Consider the following 21,004-nt stretch of genomic DNA (forward strand, 5'->3'; position numbering starts at 1 on the left):
AGAGATGATATTAGTGACTCGGCCCAATGTTGAGTTACTACTGACTCCACTTAATTACTTAGTATAATAGTATCACAAAAACTCGTAAGATATTATGACCAACACAAAAAACACAACTGACAATTAAATAACAACCTATAGGTGACAACGACCTCTCGCTTTAGTATCACTTTACCGTTACAGATATCTGAAAGCACTGCCTCATTTAAAATCAAGCAATTCTTTATAAAATAGCTCTGATGGTTTGAATAGCAGACAAATAAAACTTAGTCTTAAAGAAAAAGGCTTCCCTCAATTGGAACACTCCAAGCAAACGAAGCCCAGGACACTGTCTTCTCAAGTGAGTGTGTCTTGCTTAATACACTCACCGAGGTCTTCTTCTATGTGTCCTGTGGTTGCCCGAGCTATCCTATTAAGTAGCTCAAGGCAACATCTGATCGAAAATATCTAGTCTGACCAAAAGCTCTCCCACACTAGGACAGTTCCAAGTGCACGAGAGTAGGGAACAACTTTCTCTTCTCAAGTGAGTGGGTCTCGCTTAATACACTCAACGAGGTCTACTTTTATGTGTCGTGCAATTGCCCGAGCCTTCCTATTAAGTAGCTCAAGGCAACCAAACAACCAAAATAACAATCGTAAAATTTGTTCGAGTACTTCTGATGAACCCCGTTTAGAATACAAAGTTGATCGCGAATCTCGGGGTCAACTGGGCTATCCTCTTCCTATTATACACACCTCGTGAGTAGTCGACCTTCTATATCAAATTCACTATACCCCTAAATTCACTAAGGAGGGTCAATAAGAGGCTTAATACACTCCGGAGGGTTACTTCGGAGGGTTCCCTCAACTTTCCAATTTGTTCTCAAGTCTCGCCTTAAAGTCTCCAGCTAGAGTTGAAATGAGTCCAAACAGGCTAGATTTACTCTGGGGTGTTATTTGAACTATCCCGGAGGGTTTCGTGAAAAATTTTTACTAAAGAGGGTTTTTAGGGGCTTAACTGACTCCGGAGGGTTGCTCCGGAGAGTTGCTCCGGTGGGTTACCCAAAATTACAAAAAGAAGTGTTTTCACCGCTGTAAAGCCTCCGATCGCTGTCTAGCTTGCTTAAAACAAGGTGGTTTATCCCGGTCAACCTACCCAGTGGGATAAAAAGGTGGTTTTACAAAAATTTCTGCCGCTCGGAGCGTTCCCTAATTTTTTTCTTGAAGTTATCAACCTAAAAACGTCGACTTATGGTACCAAAATTATTCCGATCGGTTTGTTATTGTTTCAGAAAACAACGAAAACGCGTTTGCTAAATTGGCCTTTTTTCACTACCTATATGGGTTCTCTGAGACTTTTTTCGCAATTCTTGCTGAAGTTGCTTATAAATACTTGGAACGAGCGTAGCAGCCCTGTACAGCACTGGACTAATGCAAAAAACTGGACCAAAAAGTGGTTTGAAAACAAAAATTTGGTCAAAAACTATAAAATTTGGACCCTCCGATTCCTTCCTTTTCCGATCCTTAAGTCTCTAGCTCTATCCACGGAGCTATTCGGAGGGTTAATCAAAAATTGTTCTAGCAATCTAGCACGTTATGCTAGCAGGCTCCTAGCGCAAAAATTTTTATCGCTCTAACTCCAAAAACTCAAATACTGGAGGGACCTAACACACCAGCAAAACACTCAATCTTTCGATCAGAATTGATATAAATCAATCTGAAACAACAACAAATAGGAAGGTCAGATCACATTTTTCCCTGAAATAGTTTGAATTTGTGTTTTTCACTGTTTTTGGTCTTTTTTTAAATTATTTTTTGTACTTTTTAGTTTTCAAGTTAATTTATTTTTGGCTTTTTTGGTGTTATACGCTTTTTGTTTAGTTTTTCGCTTTCGCTTTAATTGTTTTTGGTTCATGGGCCTTCGGATAAGCGGGCTCATGATTTCCCACCTAACCCTACGGCCCCCGGAATTTTTGGTCTTGACGAAGTTAAAAAGCTAAATAGTACCAGGCGGAGGGTCGGTACCTTCTGCCTAATACAAAACAGGACCTTTAGGCCTCTAGCTCGGACATACGCCCGGAGCAGAGGGTTCGTCCCTGAAACGTTTGCTGATCATGATGGTCTTTCGCCTTTAACAGGCCCACTCAGGAGCGCCATGAAAACTTCTATGTAATATTCGCCCAAAAACTACATAGCGACGGAGCGTAGAAAAAAGCACCTATTGACGACTGGCAGGCGTCAATTACCTAAATTCTACTCATTTTTCATCGTGTAGACCTAGCTAGTTAGTGTTCTGGTCTGTTTAGGGCTAAGTAAAAAGTTTTTAGGCCATCAGTCAAACGACTTTTGATCCGTTTTCGTTTACATGCAAAGATAACCACGTAGCTGGGTATCGGTTCCCCAGACTACGCGATTACGACTAAAAACACGGCTCAAAATCAATTATTTACTATGTTTTTACTGACAGTTTTATACTAAATCCATTGGGGATAGATTGACTTTTCCTCTTTCTGGCTACTCATGCTCCGAAACACTGTATGAAATCGGAGTTAAATTCACTATTCAGGGCATCACAGCAGCTCGAAAATATATATTACAGTCTACTGAGTCTCTGGGCATTGAACCTCCAATTCCGCTCTCCTCCTGAGTTAACGATCTTATCTCCTCAATCTCGTGGCTGTGGAGGGTACAAATCCACTCCGGTTGTCCCACTAAAGCCTCCTTTCTTCCCTTCCGTTTCAGTTACGTGTCTTATCATGCGTGATCGTCATAATAAAAGACTCCATTTTTTTTCTCGTTTTTCTCAATTTGTTTGTTCGATGTTCTCACTCGCTGTGTTTTCTTCCCGTTTTCGGGTCAAAATGGCCGTTTTCTGTGTTTCCGGGAAATAATCTGTTGAGAATCGAAAATTGAAAAATTCCAGAGTATTCTGAGCCTCCGTTTCATCACAAATTTGTGCTTAACGTCATTAAAGTCCGTTTTGTGCTCTTCGGAGGGTTCTCTTTGTCAAAAGGTAGCTTGATATTTAGACCATACGTTTTCAGTGATAAAGAAGCGTTGTCTGTAAGCTGATGGCTAATATTATACTACCAACTAAAATTGGAATGAAATTTTCCTGGAGTATCCCCTCGCAGGCTTGCATGTTTTTTGTGGTGTTGGGGGTAGTTCTAGCTAAAAAAGGTAATTTTTCTTTTACCCATTTAGTGTAAAAGGAGTACACGTTTTGGGGTGATGTTTTGTGGTGGTGAAGTTTTAAGTTCAGTTTCGGATACTATCACAGACCCAAGTACTCTGGCCCCTTTCTTTATTTCAATTTCGTTTTTTTTTTCAATACTTTTGTAGCCTCATTGTGTTTTTCATCTTCACAATGAGCTGGCTTTTTGATGCCTTTACATGATATCCAACATAATTAGTGCACTAAGCTAAAATTTTAAACCTGAAGATGCTTTAAAGTTTTGCGAAAAAAATTCCAATCATGAAAGATACATGAATCGCAAGGAGCTTAAAAGTGTTTATTTTTTTTTACTTTGAACCTTTTTTTAAGTTCATTTTTTTCAGTCTTCTTGAATTCTGTGCCATTCCTCCGGGTTGGCACAGCGGAATCTGCCGTCGCAATACGAATATGACAGTAGAGGTCTTAACAAGCGTTCATTAAAAAAAGGAGGATCGTAATAGTCTGGAATTTTTAATTTTCGAAGACTCGATTGTTGACAGTATATTTCTGAGAAATACAAAAAATGGCCATATTTGGTTAAAAAATCACAAAAACACACTAAAACCCAAAAAACAAGTGCAAGACAGTCGGAAGAGAACGAAAATAAAATCGAAGCCTCTTATCGTGACGATCGCGCACGATAAAACAACTAATTGAAGTCGATAGAAGAAAAGGAGGCTTCAGTGTTTTTAATGATAGTCATGTAGTCTGGGGATCTTGTATCGTAGTTCGGAGCATGAGTAGCAAGACAGAGGAAAGGTCAATCCATCCCCTTTAGTAAATAATTGTAGTATATAATTGTCACTATATAGTATATAATTGTATTTTGTAGGTTTAGTATATAATTGTCACTACAAACATCGTAAATAATGGATTTTGAGCCGTGTTTTTATTACTAATCACGTAGTCCGGGGATCCGAGACCCAGCTATGTGGTAATTTGAGCATATAAACGGAAGCTGATTAAAAATCGTTTGACTGATGGCCTAAAAATGGTAACTTTTTACTTAAATTGAAACAGACCAGAAAATCAACTGGCTAGGTCGAGACGGTGAAAAACGAGCAGAATTTAGGTAATTGACGCCGGCCAGTCGTCTATAGGTACTTTTCTACCCTCCGTCTTTGTGTAGTATTTGGGCGAATGTTACATGGACGTTTTCATGGCGCTCCTGGGTGGGCCTGTCAAAGGCATAAGACCATCATGACCAGCAAACGTTTCGGCGACGAATTCTCCGCCCGGGCGTATTCCCGAGTTAGAGGCCTTATTGTCCTGTATTGAGGACATTTTGAATTGGGGCGGAAGGTACCGACCCTCCGCCTGGTACTATTTAGCTTTTTAACTTAGTTAAGACCGAAAATTCCGGGGGCCGGAGGGTTAGGTGGGAAGTCTAGAGCCCGCTTATCCCAAGGCCCTGGGACCGAAAACAATTAAAAAGAACACGTAAAACCGAACAAAAATAACCAAGAAAAAGCCAAAAACAAATTTACTTGAAAACAAAAAAGTACAAAAAAACAGTAGAAAATCCAAAAAAGATCAAAAACAGTAGAAAATTTAAAATGACCGTTTAAATTTTGTTTCCGGACGAGATTTGATCTGACCTTCCTATTTGCTGTTGTTTCAGATGGTTTATATCATTTGTGATTGAAAGATCGAGTGTTTCGCTGGTGTGTTAGGTACCCTCCCTTGAGTGTTGTTTGAGTATTTAAGCACGATAATGATAACTTTGCCGGTGACCGGAGGGTAGAGTGTCAAGAAGACAGACGTGTTCCAGACTCAACAAAAGGCAACAAGAACAACATCCACAACGACTGTTGGGTATCGTTATCACAATTCTAGTATCGTTTGGGTAATATTTCACTAAAACTTAGGTGGTGGGGGCACAATTGGCGCGGTCCGATTGCACCCTTCATCGATTGCGAATTTCCGAGTTAAGGGTCTTAATTCGGGTATTTTGGTGCAAAGGATGGTATAGTAATTTTGATTAACGACCACTAAATAGGTTGTGAAAAAATGCTAACTTAATGAACGCGTTTTTGGTAATTTCTCAAAGACTAGCCAAACGATTGGAATAATTTTGGTACCATAAGTCGACGTTTTTGACCAATATTATGAACCGCAACCGTTTTTAGGTTGATAATTTTAGGAGAGAAATATTTTTTAGAATTTGTTAGTTCGGAGGGTCCACTTTTTAGGGAACCCTCCGAGCGACAGAAATTTTTATAAAACCGCTTTTTTATTCCACTGGGTAGGTTGACCGGGTTAAACCTCCTTGTTTAAAGCAAGCTAGACCGCGATTGGAGGCTTTAGAGCAGTGAAATTTTCTGTTTTCGTGATTTTTGGGAAACCCTCCGAAGCCACCCTCCGGAGTCAGCTAAGCCCCTTAGCAACCCTCTTTAGTGAAAATTTTTCACGCAACCCTCCGAGGAAAATAGAATAACCCCCCAGAGTGAACTTAGCTTGTTATGACACTTTCTCAGACTAGTTGGAGACCCCTCTAAGTGAGTCTTGAAAAATTAGAATTTTGAAGGCACCCTCCGAAGCAACCCTCCAGAGCGTATTAAACTTCTTATTGACCCTCCTTAGTGAATTTAAGGGGACCCTCCGAAGTTATTTAGGTGACTAAGGTGCCCTCCGAAGTAACCCTCCGGAGTAAGCTAAGTGTCTTAACAACCATCCGAATTAACCCTCCGAAGTGACTTAAGCCCCTTAACAACCCTCCTTACTGAAGATTTAGACGTACCCTCCGGGGCAGTTTGAACAACTTAAAAATCCATTTAAGGTCGGAATAGAGGGTCAACTACTAACGGGGTGTACATATTGGGAACTTAGGAGCCCAGTTGAACCGGAAATTTGCGATCAACTTTGGATACTAGATCAGGTTCATCAGAAGTACCCGAGTACTTGTGTGGTTACCTTGAGCTACTTAATAGGAAAGCTCGGGCAATCTTGGAACATATAAAAGAAAACCTCGGTGAGTGTATAAGGCAAGACACACTCACTTGAGAAGAAAAGTTGTTCCCTGCTCTCGTGGACTTGGAGCTGTCCGGGTGTGGGAGAGCTTTTACATAGACTTTAGAAATTTTCGATCAGAGGTTGCCTTGAGCTACTTAGTAGGACAGCTCGGGCAACCGCAGGACATCTAAAAGAAGACCTCGATGAGTGTACTAGTCAAGACGCACTCGTTTGAGAAGATAGTGTCCTTTGAGTGTTCCAATTGGAGTGTTCGCTTGGAGTGTTCCAATTGACGGAAGTCTTTTTCTTTAAGACTAAGTTTTTTTATCTGTTTCTGAATCATCACTGCTCTTTATAAAAAATTGTTTGGTTTTAAACGAAGCAAGGATTTGATACAACTGTGGCGGTTAAGTGATACTGGACGAGAGATTGCTGTCACCTGTAGGCTATTATTATCAGACTACAAGCTGTGTTTGTGTATTGGTTATATTATATTGAAAAATTTTGTGATATTGTTATACCAGGTAACAGAGTGGAGTTAGTAAATTTTTAACACTAAACACGCCCTTTGTGTAACTCAAGCTGAGTCACTGATACGATCTCTGAGAGTTTGAAAGGATATTTTGATATTTGAAAACATAGAAGAACCCGGCTTAGGCAAGTTTGTTCAAGAATTTTGCGGCACTTGTACATTGTCATCAATTGGTATGAATATTATGGTTAATCACAAGACATGCAGCGTAGAGACTCGTTAGGAGTAACAACTAGGATTCCCAGGCTGAGCACGGGAAGCACGCGAAAGTTTAAATCACGGCGTAGCCAATCCACGATTAGCAGCGTTTCCGACGTTTTTGCTGACGACACAACGACTAAAGGTCAAGCTGGTCCTTCAGTGAGCGGAATTAAACTGAGAAGCGAGAAGAACCTCAATGATGATGAAAGGCGAAGTGCTGAGGCCGGACCGGCGAGCGAGACACCAACGGACCCCTTCGAGGAGGGGGAGCAAACGCTGACACGACCCGACTACCACCATCACGCGGACCTCGAAGAGCCAGGCGAGGACTTTGAACGGAAGGAAGTCGAAAGAACGGAAGAGGCCGAAGTGCGAGAATAATTGTTGTTCACGGGAATGTCAAGGTCGAAGCGCGAGAATAATTGTTGTTCACGGGAATGTCCAAATCGGAGATTGAGAGCAACAGGTGGAGAAAGGAACAATCCTCTCTAGTCAAACAGGGCAAGAATGCGATGATGTCGAGCATAAGCGCGAGGGAGGAGCAGCCGAAATCGAAAGCCAAGAAAAGCTTTAAAACTTTGTACGATGAGTGCACAACGTCGCTCCGAACCGAGGGATTTGTCTTCCAGCTATGACCATCCGGGACTAGTGCGTTCAGATGTGGACTTCACACCGAGTCCGAGGCATGAGAAAAATAAAAAAACGTTGTCCAACTCGCCATCCAGGCCGATGTCTGGTGGGATAACGGTGGAAGCATCCTCGGTGGGCACACGGAAAGGCGGTGCCTAATCAAGCACCAGGCTACAAACTCAGTTTATCTCATCGTCTCTGGGTCTCACCCCAGTGCTGGGGACGGCTGACGACGTAAGCAACATGTTTGCCTGTGTAATGACAGGCCTCGAAGAGCTGCGACGGGACATGACTAAGAGAATAGATCGAGTCGAAGACAGGGCTCATCAAGTTCAAGAGAAGTTGCGAGATCAGCTAACGGATGTGGAGTCACAAGCGAGAACCGATCAGGCCCAATTGATTCGGAACACCGATCAATGCCTAGCGGAGAGCTTGGCTCTAGCAGCCAAGGAGTCAGAAGAAAGAGACATTAGGATGACGAGAGATAGCGAGCAATTTTGAACAATTATGACAATACCTATGCTCATACGATGACTTGGAGAAAAAGTTAGATGCCAAATCTGACCTGATGATGCGGAAGCTAGAAAGATCTTAAACGGTAGCAATCGGGAGAAGCGTCCTGCCCCAAGAGAGGATTAACGCCAGGCGACAGATGGAGACGGAGTCCGCAGCTATTCCGGGGCCCAGCCGAGGTCAAGATCAAATTTCGAGTTTAATGATAGGGAGAGACCCAGGGCAGCCCCGTCGAGGCCGGGTTGGACGAACCCAGTCCCACCGGAAGCGGATGCCACCTCGGGGACACAGTTGCCCACTATGCCACAAGTCAGATCCGTGCCAGATCTAACTACCGTCTCGCAAGACACAACGATGTACGCTTCGATGTTTGAGCCTCTGAATAGATCTCTTGAAGCAATCTTCACCAAGCTCTCGAAGTCAACCGAGAGAGGAGAGAGGTCAAGAAGGGCACTCAAAAAACCGAAATCGTACAAGGACGAGTCAGATGGCCGCATCGATACTTGGATAGAGGTGATGAAGTTACATTTTGAGGAAGATAATCTCCTCAAGAAACAGGAATGCAGCGCACTGACAAGTAACCCAGAGGGCACGGCCCTAAATTGTGTAATGGCGAAAAGGACTAATGAGCGAGACAGGGCTCGCAAGATATTCGACATCTTGCCGAATCGCTTCGGCTCTGTAGTACAGGGGCATCAAGCTATGGTGAAGTTTGAAAAGAGACATCAAAGAGATGACAAATCCATAGTCAAGTTTTTGGATGACCTTGACTTACTCAGAAGGAGGAGCAACCCCGACGAGAGGATATCGGAGCGAAACCTGGCCATTGCCTCGAAGTTCATGGATGGAGTAAAAAGTGACGAGCTAAAAACCATGTTGGGCACACACTTCACTCGATCGCTGGACCAGGTGCCCACGCCCGATGATTTGCGTATGATGTCGCGTGAGTACTTGCTCATAAAACCAAAGAAGCAAAATCGTTACAGCAATTACGGCAACTACAGCGGAACAAACACTGGCGCGAATTCCAGCTGGTATAGACCTCGTGACGACATAGATAAGAGGATGTCATGTGCGAATTGTGGTTCGATGGATCACCATGTATCCGCCTGTTCTACTTACAAACAAAACATGAAGGCGATAAGCCATTTTCTTGACAACCTTGATGCGACCACGAAGAGTATGTGAGAGGACTCGTAATGAAGTATGGACCGAGATGCTTCTTCTGCAATTTAGAGGGACACTTGAAATCGGATTGCACTCAATTTTGGGATGCAGTGGCAGACGCGAAGCATCCTCGCCGTAAAGAGGCACTTTCGGGCGTCAAGGCAAGTTGATCCCGCCTGATGAATGAAGCCGAATCACGGAAGAAAGAGGTGATAACAGGCACCTTCACAACCATGAAAATTAAGACCTTACCTGATGAGGCGATTGCCTCGAGCCTGGAGGCAGAGTCAGCCGGTGCGCTCATAGTGGATTATGGCCTAGCGGCACGGACCGCATTACAGAATGTTCAGCAAGAATTGGTCACCAAAGAGGTTGAGAAGTGGGTGAGGTCAGAGTTAGAGATTACAGAGCTGCGCGAGAAACTTAACATTCTGGGATGATCGACGAAGGAAGAGGATAACCAGGAACCCAGGAAGCAGGGTCTAAAGTTGAATGTCAGCTCGGGAAATACCTTCGCCATGACAAGAGAAGGGACGAAATAAATGTCGATCATATCGGTCGCGGGCCATCAAGTGGTGAAGAACTTGAGCGAGCGGTCCAAGATCACGCTAGTATACCTAGACATCTACGCGAACTACATGAGAGAGAAGGATCCCAAGTTGGACTCTAGGGCAGTGCGAGCGTTGCTCACAGCAGGAGGTCCTAGACTAATGAAAGTAGATGGACATCACATCGAAGTCTATGGCCCATATCCGAATTTTGATGAATGTGGACGGCATAAACATTTACACTAAGCCTCACGTGACCGATGCAAGTGACCAGGTAGGTCGGATCTACATCGGTCGAGAAGATCTTACGGTCCGACGAATCGGACACAACGCCATGCTCGAACAAGAGGCAGTCCACATAGGCTGTGAAGCCGACCTGGCCGCGCATCTACTGGACGTGCAGGGTAGACAACTCTCCGTGAAAGGACTAATAGACACCGGAGAAGTGGTCAGTGTCATGCCTGTGAGCACCTGGACCGACAAGGGTTTTGATAGGTCGGATCTGATTCCGACTAATATCAGACTGGCATCGGCTAATCAGGATGCAATATACGTGACCGGGAGAACTTCTATCATCTCGTTGCAGCTGGGAGGGAGACATCTCTGGATGAGTTCCCTGGTCGTCGAGAATCTTGATGAGTTCCCTGGTTGTCGAGAGTCCAACCAGTTCATCATAGGACGAGATTTCGTGCGCAACTCCGATGTCACGATTGACCTCAACGACGGGTTGATAAGAATCAAGGACCCAGAAAGGTAGTACGAAAAGAAACCAATTTAAAAATTCTGATTAACCAACCAAAGGTGTAAATTTTTCTAGATAGGAGAGTTAGGTTAAAACCACATCAGGCTTTAATAGCGACATTCAGGATGAGGAACTTGAATGAGCTTAGTAACGACAGACAGTTGTGTCTGGTTCCTAATCCGAACGGTAAAAGCTCAGCTATTTTAGGAAGAAGCTTCTCACTCACTCAGAGCGGACTGTGTTTGAGTGTGTTGTTGAACACAGAGGCAACCACGGTAGCGATACAACGAGGAAAGAAGCTTGGCTACGCACTGCCTCTGAAATCAGATATCAGAGTGTGGAGAATTTTAAGAGATTTGACGTAGCTAAGAGTTCTTACATGCCAACCAGGAATGCATCTTAACGAGGATAAATGAACTGAAATCTTCTAAAAAATTGTTTTCAATGAAATCAGAGAGAAACGATGTGCTGTCTAGTAGTTCAAATTTTCCTGAGAGACCGACATAAACAGAATTAGCAGCGAACAAACTAGTCCTACCTGAGATAGAGCATCTAAAAAGCAAAGTATCGGAAAGGAACTGGACTCACTCAGAGCGGTGTTAAATCGGAACGCAGACGTTTTTTCGAAGCATAAGGCTGATATAGTCTGCTGCAATTTTGTAGAACATGAGATAGAAATATTAGAGGGTTCGGTACCTCGTAGGGAAGGGGCTAGGAGAATGACCCCACACAAGTCCGAACCATGCAGAAAAGAAATTGAAATGTTAATGAAGTATGACATGATCGAACCGTCGAAGTCCCCGTGGGCTTGCGGCGTGGTCATGGCAAAAAAGAAAGGGGGGCAACTTAGATTTTGTTGCGATTTCCGCTACCTGAATGCAATAACGATAATGGACACATACCCGATTCCCCAGCACTCACAAATATGACTAAAAAATATGGCAATCTCATAATGTGTTATGTTGATGACGTGATCATTGCGACACCAAAGCTGGAGGACCATATAGAGAGACTCAACCAAGTATCTGGGTCGTCTCGTGGATAAACACGGAGTCAGGCCAAATCCCGAAGCGGTTGAAGCGGTGTTGACATGGAAAGCACCGAAGACCGACACGCAATTGATGAGTTTCCTCGGGTTCGCTAACTACCACCGAGATTTTATCAAAGGGTATGCTGACAAGATATACCCCATGCAGAAGCTGACGCGAAATAAAGGCAAAAAATTCTGTTGGACTGACGAGGCTCAGGTCTCCTTTGAGAAAACTAAGCGCGAACTTTGCGAGGCTCCAGTCCTCGGCATGCCGACAGAAAAAGGGGATATTCGTGTTAGACAAGGACGCATCAGTGGTTGTGATATCGGGCATACTTCACCAAGAACAAGAGTGAAACGGGAGAACCGTTCTCCGACCAATAGCCTATGGAAGTAAGGTCCTGAGCGACACTGAATTGAAGTATGGTGCACCAAGAGCGGAGAGGTTCGCGGTGATCACCTTCGTGGAAAAACACAGAGCCTCCTTAGGGAGTGCTCCCTCCAAGTTGCGTGTGCACAATCGTGCTCTTGCGTGGCTGAAAGCATATTCGATGGACCAAAGCTACATTGGTCGTAGGATCGTGCGCCTGGGGGATACCACATGATCATAGAGCATCGAACCCGTGACAAGCACCAGAATGCCGATAGCCTCAGCAAAAAACGGAGTTTTATGAGCGATTAGAGGAGAAGCAGGCCAATCAAGCTGAAATCAGAGGTGGATTTTCATTCCGGGACAAGGAAACGTACGACAAACTGCCACTCACCAGGGATTTGACAAGCCAGGGCACCCTATACCAAGACATCCTGAAATTCCAGTGGAGACGGCTGCTCTAATAAAAGTGTTGGCCAGGGGTGATCCTGTCCCGCTGAATTTGCTAGTTCGATCAAACCTAGTACAGCAAAAGCTTACCAGGCTTGGTGTAAACAGCATAGCCTTGCTAAATAGGGCAGTGAGCGTGGCGCCGGGCGTCATGAGGAATCTCCGTGACTTGCTAGATAGAGAAGTCGATAGGCATGATCATGAGTGGATGGAGACCATGCAGCGGTTGACCATCACTGAAAGAACGGAGAAAAGGCCGGTGGCCATCCGGAGTCGGGATGTTGAACGGGACTGCCGGTCGATAGTGATTCAGCTAGTGAAATCGATGCGGAAGGATGTCTTGTTGAGGACTTCGTACACGGAACATCGGGAAGCAACCCATGTCCAAACCACTGAGGAAGTCAGGGTGAAGTCAAAATCCAGCGTGACGAGAAAAATTCAATTCACAGAAGCAAAAGAAGAGTACGAGCCGTGCTCGGACTGTTCATCTGGGGACGAAACATTGTCCGGGGAGTCATGCGTTTTCGGGCCCGGACAGGAGGACTTGTCCGAGGGGACAATGTCAAGACAACCGAAGGACAGAAAGTTGTCCGGGAGCCGAATTCAAAGCGAACAAGGCACAGATTTTTGTCCGGGGGGTCGAATTCGAAGCAACCATGGGACAATTTTTTTTCCGGAGAGTCGAGAAGCATCACAAACAAGTTGGAATATAATGATATGGAGTCCATCGGCTCGAGTGATGACTCCAGGACTCAGTCCTGGGAGAATACGTCGGAAACTACTTCCAATTCTGACGTCTCGGAGATTGCGATTCAATCCTTGTTAGTGGAACGGAAACAGCGCGGGTTGGATCGGGAAAGGCATCAGGACCCGGACAGAGACAGGTATAGCTCCGATGAGAAGGGCACTGTAGTGGATAATGCCGCAGATGAGCTTGAACTGATAGCAGTGTCGAAACAACCGACCAGATTACTTCCGAATGCTACGGTCGTCCGTACCAACCTGGAAACATCAGTGCAGGAAGCAACACCTTTGAAATGGTGTGTCAAGTTGATGGATGATGCCCATGCCCCGGAGAAAAAAAGCGGGCAATTAAACGTGGTAAAGACGTATCTGAAAGCCAGGTACCGGCTGTCAGATCTCTTAAGGGCTCAACGAAATGATAGAATGACTAACAATTTAAAGAGATGGATCGAGAACGGAGCACCTGACAAAGTAGATCCAGAGAAAGACAGCTATAAGATCTTGAAGCAATTTTATCTGAAGAGAAAGGATTTATTGTACTTGAACAAAGACCGGATCGTGGCCTGTAAGCGCAAGGAAGAGGACAAGGCTCTTTACAAGTATAACTCGATAGTGCTACTGTATTTGTATCAGACTGAATTGCTCTTTCGTTCATATGATCAGATGGGCCATCAGGTCGTGGACAAAGTGTATAATAGGATACAGAAACGGTTCGAAATGCCGGGCTTGAAAAAGGCCTGTGAAAAATGGATCTCGGCATGCTTGTCTTGTCAACAGGCAAATGAGCCTAGGAAACTGAGGTTCCCCCTGCAGTCAATAGAGTCTTCAGGATTCAATGAGGTGGTGCAAACCGATCACCAAAAAATATTTATGAAAGCCACGGGCTACAATCAAATGCTGGTTGCGATCATTTGAACACGGGCTACAATCAAACGTGCGATCATTTGATAAATATGTGGATAGCGAGACACGGTTGCCCCATCACATTCCAATCAGACAATGGCAAAGCATTCGTTGGTGATCTCATGAAGAAGTTAATGAAGAGGTCGCAAGTGGCGCAGGCCCACTTGACCAATTATCAACCACAAGCGAATGGCCTAATTGAAAAACAAAATTGCACGTTGGTTTCCATGTTGAGAGTTTATTGCTCACGATACATGGATGACTGGTATAGACACTTGCCGCAAGTGATGGGCGCCTATAACAGCACAGAACATTCCACCACGGTAATAAACCCACATGTGATGCTAACTGGCCACGAGAAAGCTCTTCCATTAACATTCTTCTACCCTGAGTACGAATGAAAGAAAACAACACCGCAAACGTACGTGCGTGATGTGATCAGAAGGCAGCAGGACCTCAATGATTTATGCAGGAGGAACACGCAACAGGCGCAAATCAGACAAAAAAGGAGATTTGATAAAAGGACTGCGGGTGCAAAAGCTCACTCGGTCGCGGATTATGTCTGGGTGTTCCAGGAAGTAGTTCCACCAAAGGGGACCAAAAAATTACTGAAAAATGTCGTGGTCCATTTTAAATATCTGAAGTACACCAAGGAGGTCGTTTTTATTGATTGAGCACCGGACGAGCGGGAGACAATGCCTCATCAGAGGACAGGTGTATCCCAGCTGACATGCATGAGGAAGATTATTTAATAGTGGATCCTATGTGCGAGGTGAATGAAAGAGGCACGCGCGACAAAAACGACGTGAATAAGGTGGTAGATATTTGCGATCTGCCACTGGACCTGGAGTTAACCGGACCAGTGGAGGTGGACGACGAAACTCTTCCATATGCCGAAGAAGACTGGGACTGGCCAAAACAAACTGAAATTGATAAAATAGTACAGCCTGACTTTCCCTTCACCATGGAAACACGCCAGAGCAAAAGAGCGAAAAAGCAAGAAGAAGTACAACCCGTATGGTGAGGATTTTGTCATAAACAGGATAATTTTGAGCAGCACGATGGACTCGCAAATGGTACTGGACGAAGAAGTGGTGCCATCAGAGATCGACCTAGTCAACGACACATAACAGGATTGGATAGACGATTGCTTTGATTCGGAAGTTGAGTTCGAACCGGAGACCGAGCAGATGCATGAGCAAGAACTGACAAATCTGCGAATACTCGAATGGCTCCATGATCTGCCAGCAGATCCCAAAGAGACAATCTTGACGATTCAGGATGTCGATAAAGATGGCATCAATTACATCAGTCATGACAATACTGAGTCCAAATGGGTCGCTCCAGATGTTCCTTTACGTGTTCCAGAATCCTATCTCAATCTGCTCAACTTTGGGCAATCGATGGGGACGTCGATGGATAATTTTATCCGGGGAGTGGGGGCAGGACTAACCCACACCAAATAAACTGATGATTAAGAAATTAAAATCGGAGAAGGAAACCGGAGAGCTGGAAACGGAGGGCCAAAACGCGGACGAGTTTTTGCATTTTATTTTGATCTACCAAACCACTATTCAAACAATGTTGTCGTCACGGACAGCGATTTCATACTCACGGAACGTACCTGCGCTATAGCGATAACCGCGGATGTAAGTTTTAAGACATCACTAGCGGCCGACTTTAAGAGAGAGTATAAAAATATCGAATTTTTGTGAAAACATAGACCTGGTCTGGGAGGGATGATAGCGCTGCCCCCTGTCGCATCACAGATACCAGGGAAATATTTATGCTTCCTAGTAACTAAGGCCACTGACAAGCAAATTGTAAGTCCCGAAAACTTGGTGCTGGCCTTAACTCAACTCAGGGACTTCCTGGTCGAGAGAGGAGTGACCTCCCTCTCTTTACCAGTCTATGATCCCAATAAGGGAAAACTGCATCCGAGAGAACTGTATACCCTCATACATGTAATATTTTCAGAAACGGACATAGGGGTCTACTTACATAAAAAGTATTATCCGAGCATATGCTGGAGCCAAATTAAATGTTAAGTAGTTGTTGTTAGGTTTGCTTTTTAGGCACTAGGATTAGGTTTTAGGTTAACTATTAGGGTTTAGGTTGTTTTGTGATAGTGTTGATGTGTGATATTTGTATGTTATGTTATTTTTAGGTTATTTTTTATTTGATGTTTATGTCATTGAAGCCTGGAACACTCCAGGTACGAAAGGTGACAGCGCTCAGTTGTGTTATCTTGACAAGACCGCAGGTGGAAGATCCACCTTGGTGCTAGCTTTTAAATGAAGAACAAAAGAGAGTTTCAATGGATAATTTTTAAAAGGAACAGCTGGGAATAATTTTTCTAAGTCGTGACTTGTTTTTTTTTAGATCTTGATTGATCCCACTTTGTTTACTGACTTTGAACAATCAGAAGAGTAGGACAAGACATACAAGAAGAAAGATGAGTGACAGATATGATTTGATAGATTTCATCTCAGCGGACGACTCTGGACTCTGGGCGAGATACCCCATCGATTGATTGAATGCAACTTTGCGCAAGATTCACCGTCGCACTCCTCAACGCGTTAGGACGAGAGGGTCGTGGGGATCGTCCCACGGAAGTAGTCTTAATGTTGGCCTACGGCGAGTCCGGGACCTCCGAGAGAGGCCGAAACCGACTGATGAGATAGCGGCGAGGAGAAAGGCGTGAGCCGGGACTAGGCTAGCAGAGGGATCACCGCGTAGGTGAGCTGCCCCTACCTGTTCGACCAGTGCAGCCTCTTATTGGAGCGAAACGATCATGTGATGGGCCGGGCCCGTCACAATCAGCAGATTCTCCAACGGCTGCTCCTCCACTGAAGAGATTAAAGATGAGTGAGATGGAGATTCGGACCTCGGAGACTATTGAAACTTTAGAAAAGAAGGAGAAGGACTGTAAGGAACTGCATGCCAAGTTGGAGGAGTTCAAGGCAATAGGTTGAGAAAGAGACGAATGGAAGAAAAATTACGATGAAATGCAAATAACCTTCAAAGAAGAAAAGATAAAACACCTAAGAGAGTTATATATGGCAAGGGTGAGCCAAACATCACCGGCGGTTCTGGCAACGATGAACTCCTCGGATGGATCCAGGGATACGCTTCCCAGGACGAGGGCACAGGAGATCACAATCTGCCTTGAGCTCTAAGAACACGATACCGGATCCTTCAGACACCTATTTGGCTCCTCAGTTCCAGGAGTCATTCAATCAGGTAGCCAGAGCGACGATGGACGAAATCAACAGGACCAGTGGACGAACTCTGAGTAGGGTCGTCCCTTCCCAACCCCTTGATCGATCCTTGAGTAACTCCGAACGAACGTCACGAGCCATAGTGCCAACGGGACCTACACGTGGCGAGACGGCTTTGAGATCTCGCGTAGTGGACGTCAGGAAGAACTTGGCGGTCCGCAACTTATTCCTGCAAGTAGCTGCGGAGAATCCTCGAGCCTGCCTGAACGGCATGAGCTTGAGCCCTGCCATAAGCAATCAGGCAATTCCTCCAGGGAGTCGTCATTTGGTTGTTGGAGATACTCTCGTGAGGGATCTGAACGAGATCTTTGTGAGTGGCCAGACCACTGTTCTATCTTTGGAGGGGCCTCCGTGGCTCAAGTCATTAAAATGATGGAGCTCCAGAGCGAGGATCAGTTAGACACATTGGTGATAATGCTTGGTACTAATGATGTTTCAAGGGTTCCTGTTACCCCAGAGGGCAAATGGGAACCCCTGCTGGTCTGCCTTTTGAATGAATTGAAAGAAAAGTACAGACCTAGACTCGTGGTGCTGTGCCCAATCCCACAAAATCCGGAGGTGGGTACGCCAGTGGAGCATTTTACGAATGGCAATGTGACCCGATGGAATGACATGACCTGCAATCTGGCGAGGAGCAATCCTACCGAGCTGCGACTCATGGATCTCAAGAACACGCTGTGGATGACTGACCATCTCGCATTCACCAGGGATGGGATACATTTAAATACAGCACAAGGAAGGCGTTGGATAAATGACATGTTTCGGACGAAAATTGAGCAAATGGAGCAGGAATTGAGGACAACATACTCCCAGTTCGACTGGAGGAGGTAGAGTGAGGGACAACGTGCCGGAACCACTCGCTAGTCGTCTCGGGCCCCTAGCAATGGAAAAGGGTGCAACTGCTCTCGTTGCTCCAAGCTCAGACGTAAAAGATAGACTGGGGACTGCTCCTCCCTCTAGAAGATAACCGTTAGAGAGCCTACTTTGGAGGCCAATTGATCAGAGTCAGACTAGCTCTCAAACCGTAGCGAGGACGAGTAACCCGCCCGCGACGGCTCCTACTTCTGCATGAAGCCCATCTACGAGTGCCACGCCGACGGAGGGAATTGAGCCAAACAGTTTGCTGCTCTGGTACCGTCCGGATCCCAGCGGTTGAGGACAATATAAAACTGACATGTTGGCGAACTTGAACGGAAAGCGGGAGTGACCTGGAACCGAGGGACCTTCATGGAAACGACATGGGACGTGATACGCAGATACGGGACGCAGTCCGTAGGGAAGGTGGGGTTCAACCAACCCATCATGCTCGAGGTTCTAGGGAAGCTAATGAGCTTCACAGAGTCTGACGTTCTGACCGAGTCAGTTTCAGAGGACAGTGCTGATGATCATCAGATCATGAGAAAACTACCCATCAGGCGAGCCAAGAAAGGGCTGAAGAGATTGAAGGGGAGAACAGGAAGCAAGATAGTGAATCAGAAAGTAGTGAAGTCGAAGGCGAATGCAGTAGTGGCCTCTTTGGCAAAAGGAGCTCGTCCAAGTGAGAGTGGACAGGGAGATGGTGCGGCGTCGGCTGGGGGAGAGAAAGAAAACCTGATACCCCCTATGCTATTGGCAGGTTTGACCTCAACAGCCACGAGGTCGAAGAAAAATGCACGGACCTTGGCGGATACAAAGCTTGAATTGGAGGTCAACAGTCAGTGTGGATCTGAAGGGCTCGGTGACTACAAATCCTCGGGGACAAACGTGGCCCGGATGAAACTGGAGGGACAACTCGGCGTGGTCGAGTACAGTCGGATCACAGTACCCGACTCAGTCCACATGGGGGAGGGATCCCGCCGGGGGTTATGTGGAGATGCTCAAGTCGAGAAACTCAGCAAGAGTGCATTTGATTGCCTGGAGCGAAAAGCACGCCATGCAGGAGTACTTGAAGGAACTGACGGAGGACTCTAATCTGAATCGGAAGGAATATGGTACCGTGATGTCCTCGGAGGCAAATGAAATCGGGCTGGAAAATTTGTTAGAAATCTCTTGAAGGGCGGCCCTCTAGAGATACTTCGATGAGACCATGCATGCACCCGCGACGGTGGCAGCGTACCTGGCCTACTCATGTCGAGAATTGAATTGCAAGTGCGACTGGCCTGGTGCCTAATGGGAGTCTAGAGATCGGAGTATGAGGCCAATAATGACTCGAAATCGAAGAAACAGGAGCTGGAACTGATAGAAGCCCTGCGAGTGTTGATTAGTAGAGACGATTCCGCGATAGTCTGAGCTAAGCGCAAAGATGCCCTTTGCTTTGTGAGGTTCGTGGTGGGTCGCATCCCCACCCCTGTATTCGAAGAGAGTGTAAAAACCATTCGGCAAGGGGGAGTTGATTGTGAACGAAAATTCCTGCGATAGCTATCTCCTGGAGCTATATCAGGACATGCCGCTGCGCAAACCGAGTAAAGAAACTAATGACATAGAAAGCTATCGCAGGCTGGAGGAAGTGAGAAGATACTCCAACAAGGAGTCGAAAGTTGTCAATTGAGGCAGTCAGGGAACAGAAGGATTAAGCAACCCTGGGGAAGCTGAAATCACTCCAATATGTGTCAGGCATACCAGGGATGGCGTACAATCCCTTTGTGGACGAGAAAGCCAGGGAGGCATATTTTGACTTCGAGCAGGTCATAATACTTGATTTCTGGGTCCAGTGAGTCGAGGAAACCGGCATGCTGATGGTGGAACAACCCAAGCTGGGAATTATTTTGGAGGAAGAGTGGTCGAACCCTCGGTGCCCGTGCTGAGGGGGCAATTCAGCTTTGAATATGGTTCATGGAACGGTCCTTTAAAGACCAGCTTAGTAACCATGTGGGAGCTCATGAAGCCATCATGGTTTCCACACCCAAACGCCGGTTTAATCTGGGATATGACGGCAGAGGTCGCATTGGATTGGAATGATGGCGCAAGTCTACATGATTTAGACATGATACACCATCTGCTGGCCCTGAAAGTTACAAAGCAAAACGGCAGACCATCCACGGAAGCCTCCGAGGGAAGTTCTTCGAGTGATTGGCTGAGACAGGGCACCTGTGTAGCTTCCAGCTGTGGAATGGAAGGACACGTGTGTGGTACGGGCCATTGTCTGAACACGCTGAGTGAGCAACATCGCCAACTAGTTCATTGTATGGGAGGTTAAGCATGTCGGACAAAAGTGAAATGGAATTGATTGCGGACTGCCACGGAGTAACAGAAGTTAATTTGATCGCTGCTTTAGGATTTTACAGCATGACGAGCTCGATCGAATAGTTAGAACGCCCTTAAGTGTGGAACTGTTCCCTGGAGCATTGCAGACGGAGCAGAAAATTGGAGGGTGGCGAGAGGCTCTAGAAAACGAGATGAATTTGAAAGACAGTGAGGCATATCATAGACCTACTGGTTCGAAATATCTGGTGGTTCGAGCTCCGCACCATATTGCAATAGTAAATACCCTACGCACATGGTGGTGATGGGTGCGCGGACGCAGCAGGTGTTGGTCGACCAACTCTTCTCTGTACTAAAATGCGTGAGGTTGGCCAGCATGTCGGAGAGGTCATATGAATTCTGACGAAGATCATTCGGGCCGTCCCGAAGAGATCTGAAGGCGAGTTGCAGGACGTAGTGGGTGAGAGTTTCATGAGATTGAGTGAGGGTAATGTGAGTGAATTCCAGAAGAAGAAGTCGAGCGGAGTGTTACCCAGCGAATTCCCCACCATTGATGAAAAAGACGACG

At 45.6% G+C, this 21,004-nt stretch overlaps 2 protein-coding genes across 2 annotated transcripts in view; both read left to right on the forward strand.

Annotated features, from left to right (window-relative positions):
- Positions 1 to 21,004, forward strand: part of LOC134848760 (WD repeat-containing protein 48-like) — a 391,131-nt gene that overhangs the window by 81,238 nt on the left and 288,889 nt on the right. The window lies entirely within an intron of this gene.
- On the forward strand, positions 14,026 to 14,376 carry LOC134839801 (uncharacterized). Its single transcript, XM_063855426.1, has one exon. The coding sequence runs from the start codon at positions 14,026 to 14,028 to the stop codon at positions 14,374 to 14,376; it is 351 nt and encodes a 116-aa protein (XP_063711496.1).

Source organism: Symsagittifera roscoffensis, chromosome 1, assembly GCF_963678635.1.
Source record: "Symsagittifera roscoffensis chromosome 1, txSymRosc1.1, whole genome shotgun sequence".
NCBI classification, from domain to species: Eukaryota; Metazoa; Xenacoelomorpha; order Acoela; family Convolutidae; genus Symsagittifera; species Symsagittifera roscoffensis.